Here is a 6,000-nt window from a genome sequence, read left to right on the forward strand (position 1 = left end):
ATCCCTCATCCGTCAGGGACTCGCCCGGATCATAGTACTTTTGTCACCATTGGGATGGTTTTGGATGCTATTGACAGACTACGTAATGGAAGAGCCCAAGATCAGGATGGTCTGGTGGCTGAACATTTTTCACATGCCAGAGATGTATTGGCACCACTGCTAGTATACATGTTTAACAGGGCCATTTGCGAAGGTTTCCGAGATAGTTGGTCGGCACATACTATCGTACCTCTATTTAAGAGTGGTGACCCCATGATACCAGGGAACTTGGATTTCGGTCCACACCCTGGGTCTAGGGGACCCTTGGCCGCAGAGTACCAGATGGATTTTCACAGAGATGCGGGACTAGATTTGCAGCTAGCTTACTCTGAGCTCGTGATCACCTAAGGCAGATAGCTCCGGCAATCTCATAGGAGCGGCTTCGGCAACCTTTGGTCTGGAACCCCTTGATCCGTTTACCTAGTGGCCCCATGTTAGGGGCCGGACCTCGTCTTCCATGGGGCTCCTTGAGCATAGGACCAGCTAGATCCCTTGAAGATTGGATTGCACACATGCAGTTATCCCCAGAGGTGCAGGAGAGAGGCCTGACAGGGTTCAGGGTAGAGCCAAGCTCAGCATTGACATCGACTCAGCTATCCCTCAGGAGTGGCTGACCCCTATCCTAGACTTGACTCCCCCAGTGTGGTTAGGTGTGTTTATGAGACATGATATTCTTGTGGCGGTCCACGGAGCAAATGAGGGCAATGGTCTGCTCACTTTCTCTATTAGATCCCATGGCAAACTAGAGATATCCAAGCTTCCCTTAGAGGACTTCAGTGGCTGCACCTTGCAGGGGGTGAGGGTGATTGGTTTTTGGGCACGGAAGTGGCACATCGACCCACCACCAGCCAAGGTGGCCAGGGAGAGATTCTAGCAGCTATGGATATGGGAGTGCCAACCTCTCACGCACCTACAGTGGGACCCGGGAGAGTGGACTTGGCATGACCCCACAGATGAGGAGAAGACTCTAGATGCCCCCTTCTTTGCATTTACAGCGCGGTAGGCCGCAGGATCCAAATGCCAGAGATTGATGGCACCCCGGCAACAGCAGCAGCACATTGCCAGTCACACAGGACCTCACAACATTTCCTTTGAGATTTCTGGAAGAGGCTTTGGGACAGTATTTGGCCTAGAAAGATCACCCTCTTTCTTTGCATTTACAGCGCGGCTAGGCCGCAGGATCCAAATGCCAGAGATTGATGGCACCCCGGCAACAGCACATTGCCAGTCACACAGGACCTCACAACATTTCCTTTGAGATTTCTGGAAGAGGCTTTGGGACAGTTTTTGGCCTAGAAAGATCACCCTCTTTCTTTGGTTGATGGCACACAAGAGCTTGGCGGTTGGTACTTGGCTGGCAATTGGAGGTCGGCCAGCAGCTTGCCCGTGGTGTGGCCACCCGAGTCTCAACGACATTGTCTTTGGGATTGCCCGAAGGCTCAGCAGATTTGGCAGTAGATTCTCCGCATCTTCACTATGGACAGGGCATCAACCCGGATTATTACGTGGGACATTGTCGCTTGGGCCACAGAGGCTGGAGTGGTCAGGGCTTATGAGGAGGATGGGGGAAGGCTAGCCCTTCAGGTCTCTCACCATCGTATTTCTGCAGTACCAATCACAACCCCACCTACAGACTACTAGCGACCAGGCTCATGCCAGAGATGGGAGATTTGCAGTAGCATAGCAGCCTGGCACATTTGGCGAGCTAGATGCATCGAGGCCATCCAGGGTACCCACACTCTGCTGGTTGAGTCCATCAGGAGCATACAGCTGGATATCATTCACACCCTCCAGGATCAGTTGGGAAAGTTACAGGGACGTTCTGACCAGTGGTGGCGGGAAGCTTTCTTGAGGCTTTGGAGGCCTAGCCCATTTCTCACAGATAGAGGTGGTGACCCCACTTGGCATTACAGACGACCTGTGTGGTTGTGCACCCCCCCCCCCCTCCTCTCCCTGTACGAGATAGCCTTCTCCTCATAGAGCCACCAGCCAGAGGAGAAGTGTCTCTTCCCCTTATGATCATTTGATTCCCACCCTTATATGAGGCGAGTTTGTATTTAGCCCTTTGTGGTTGTATCTAGCCCTTGGTGGCTGTTTTTCATTAACTAATAGAAGGATCTTTTTCCTGGAAAAAAAAAGTACAGCACGCTAGTACCAGTCTTGACCATGACAAAGCGTTTGTAGGAGCACAGAAATGGAGTAATAAGAAGATTCTATGCAAGAACTGCAAAATGATGGGGCACAAGGAGGCCAACTGCCTCAAAAAACTGGGAAAAGCATCACGCATATCTCATAGCTGAAGATGATGAGGTACCAACTTAAGAAGCAATAGTTGCAGCAACAGCCCAATGAGAAAGACTATTACTGGGCATTCTAGCTGTTTTTTGTGCACGAGTGTCAGTAAGGATTCTCTGCCCGGGAGGTCCCCCAAAAAAGATTTGTAATAAATGTTTGTGTTGTGTGCCTTCGGTCACTGGCTGATTGGAGGATTAGCATGGCATGGGAAGTGCGCATGGCTAGATCCCTCCCTTGTAGCACATGATGGAGTTAGAAGATAGCTACTTCCTTTGTGTATTGGGTCTCACCACCTTTGCTCTAAAGGGGGGTTTGTTGGGCATTCGGAGCCTCGTGTGCGTGTGTTTAACCGTTTTCATGTGTATGTGTGTGTGAACACCTGCTTAGGTGTGAAGGTGTAAACACCACCTTATATCTGAATAAGATAAGTCTGATGTGTGTCGTGTGTGTTTGTGAGTGTGATTTGTTTGGGTCAAAAGATAAGGTTGTAAATCTACAAAGGCATGTACTTGGCGTAAGAACATATCAATCAAATCCTGAGCATTGAGTCCTGCAAATACTCTCTTACAGCTTCATTTCTCTTTCTCTTCTCTCCTAAACACAAGACAAACAAGTTTGTAGTTCAAATTCAGGTTTCTAGGCCCAGGCTCACCACCCAAATAGATTCTGACAATAGGATCACCCCCTAACATAGCAAAGATTGAGTTCATCAAGAAGACCTATGTTGTGGTTGCATGTTTCTCATGCGCGCACGCACGCAGGCATACCCAACATGAGTGAGAAAAATCATATTCTGCCCATCCTTTTGTGAACTACATGTATGTTCCGTCAATACAATGGTATAATCATGTTGATTTCTGGTCATAAGGAGGGCTTCTAGCCTTGTGAAAGTTTGTGCTGTTTTAGTATGTTAAGGAGCACTTAGTAGTCAAGATTAGTCAAGGATATAGAATGATCCCAGTAAATCAAGAATATTCCAGTCAATGGCTAGTGCACTTACCGAAATCCTTCTTATGACTTTTTTTTCTTTGACAGGCAAGTCGGAGATGGGAGAAGAAGCAATCACGAGCTGTGGTATTGTACTTGTAGTTCATAGCATGAATGTGATTTGGATGTGCAAAAACTTAAAAGCCATACACAATTTTATCGTTCCTTCACAAGAATAAGTTAATGCCGTTTTCCCGGCATAGATAAATTGATGAAAAACAAATATGATATCATCTAAATGTGCAGAAGAGAGTATTTATTAGGTTTACTTACAGCCTTTGCATTTCCAAGAAGCATGTTGTTTAATGTATCTGACCTACAGTAGCGGTCTTAAATATTCATCTCCAAAGTATGTAAGCATGAATGTGATTTGGATGTGCAAAAACTTAAAAGCCATACACAATTTTATCGTTCCTTCACAAGAATAAGTTAATGCCGTTTTCCCGGCATAGATAAATTGATGAAAAACAAATATGATTTCATCTAAATGTGCAGAAGAGAGTATTTATTAGGTTTACTTACAGCCTTAGCATTTCCAAGAAGCATGTTGTTTAATGTATCTGACCTACAGTAGCGGTCTTAAATATTCATCTCAAAAGTATGTAAGCATGAATGTGATTTGGATGTGCAAAAACTTAAAAGCCATACACAATTTTATCGTTCCTTCACAAGAATAAGTTAATGCCGTTTTCCCGGCATAGATAAATTGATGAAAAACAAATATGATTTCATCTAAATGTGCAGAAGAGAGTATTTATTAGGTTTACTTACAGCCTTTGCATTTCCAAGAAGCATGTTGTTTAATGTATCTGACCTACAGTAGCGGTCTTAAATATTCATCTCAAAAGTAAGTATACTTAATATTCAATAAACCATGTGAAAAAATAGATCTATTTTTTACTACCCGGTGATATTGAAGTTTTCTTTGAAATCCCCATAGAAAAATGTGCAGTCCGTTTTGTGGTGCGTAGGTTTTCCTTGTTTAACCTTGTATCGTGTTTGGGTTTGTTGATGTCTGCTATGATAATGCAGGAAGCTGCAAAAATAAGGATGATGAAAGAGAAGCATAAAATGGATAGTGGGCCATGGTGGCAAAACTTGTGGAACCAAAGCCAGGATGGAACTGAATCACAGAATCCAGGTAAAATCTACTATGTAGGGCTTTTTTTTGGATAGTTTAACCCAAGGAAATGCATTTTTGTGGGTTCTTGTATCTAATTTGTTTTTTTGAGCCTCTAGAACATCTATAAAACATTCACACCCAGAGACTTTCAAGGTTGCCTTTAAACTGTCCTCCCCTGAGCCTTGGGACTTCTGTTAAGAAAAAAGAAAGGCTCACAAATTAGCTTTACTTGTGAATAATTCTCTCCTATGCTTGAAGCCTTACTAAAATGTTTAGGATTTGTTGTCAGCAGTAGACCCGGAGGTGCAGGAAAGAGCTGCGAAAGCGGCAGCAGCTGCCAGAAGATGGAGAGAGTATTCCAGAAAGGGTGTGGACCGAAGGCCCATTTATAATCTTCCCTCAAAGTTTACCTCTTATTCTGATGAAGAAAGTGAAAACGAGTCTCAAGAAATGGCAAAAAAATGAGAGGGCTTTGGATGGCTTTTGTCAGGGCTTTGGTAGAACATACTAATGTATTTCACAACGAAGGTGTATTTACGTACTTTCTACAGATGTATTTTATGTACTTTCTACTGATGTAAATAGTAATGTAACATTGTAAAACATCATGTGAGTCCGCATTTCTGTAACCAAGTGAATTTGATTGGCCCATCACTAGGAGATATGGTAGGAGTCAGGACTTTGGTTGAAGACCTTGCATTGGCCACATTGCACACCGTGGTGAAGAAGTCCTTGAGAGGAGAGAGAGAAACTGAAATTAAGGCCATCTGTTGGTATTCTAGCCATGAGATTTTTAGATAAATAAATCTAACATGAAAGAAATCAAGTGGACATGTAACAATACTAACAGTACACGAGGTCATAGACTAAAAGCTTCTCTGCATGGATGATGGGACCTCACGGTCTCACGCTGAAGTTGGAATTTAATGGAAAGTGTTTAAAGCCTTCAGAAGATGTGGTTTTCCCTTTGTCATTTTTTCTTTAAGTGGTTTGTTCTGTCTTTGTATCCCTGCTGGATGAGGTTGGGACTGCCATTTGCTTCGTATTTTTTGTTCCACCTGGCTCACAGCGTCTCTGGAGCCTTGGGTGGCTTTGATCACTTAGCTTTGTGGCCTGCTCAATTACCCGTGCTTGACCCCTCCTCCCATGTGTAAATCGGTTTTCCCAGTGCCTGGTTGAGGGTTTGTGGTTATGCATAGTTGAGCTATGCTTCATTATTTTACTTATGTGAAGAAGCTCATGGTGAGCACCGTTTTAATATGGTTATTCATAATTGATGTTGGCTAGTAAGTGTTTTTTTGTACACTTCTATTATTCCTTCTTTGAACCTTCTACTGTAGATCTATATGTGGTGTCTCGGAGAGACAGAAAAATATTTTATTACTATCTTATTAAAGACTGAAAACGGTCTAGAAGTCCATATGATCCATGAATACCAACAGATGATCTCCAGCTATTCATGGATCATATGTACTCAACATATGATCCATGAATAGCTGGATGTTGCAAGCATGAAAAAAAAACATACAAAATAGGCCCACAAAACTATGTGGTGT

General features: G+C 43.8%; 1 protein-coding gene across 1 annotated transcript in view; it reads left to right on the plus strand.

Moving 5' to 3' along the window:
- The window catches only part of LOC147612260 (uncharacterized), a 55,064-nt gene extending 49,801 nt beyond the window's left edge, over positions 1–5,263 (plus strand). The window contains exons 5-7 of the mRNA XM_086784141.1: positions 3,370–3,408; positions 4,354–4,462; positions 4,737–5,263. Of these exons, the coding sequence (XP_086640267.1) occupies positions 3,370–3,408; positions 4,354–4,462; positions 4,737–4,909 (321 nt within the window). The 3' untranslated portion in view covers positions 4,910–5,263. The remainder of the gene's footprint in view (positions 1–3,369; positions 3,409–4,353; positions 4,463–4,736) is intronic.
- The last annotated feature ends 737 nt before the right edge of the window (positions 5,264–6,000 follow it).

The sequence above is a fragment of the Cibotium barometz genome, chromosome 46 (assembly GCF_041138505.1).
Source record: "Cibotium barometz isolate CiBa-2024 chromosome 46, ASM4113850v1, whole genome shotgun sequence".
Lineage (NCBI taxonomy): Eukaryota > Viridiplantae > Streptophyta > Polypodiopsida > Cyatheales > Cibotiaceae > Cibotium > Cibotium barometz.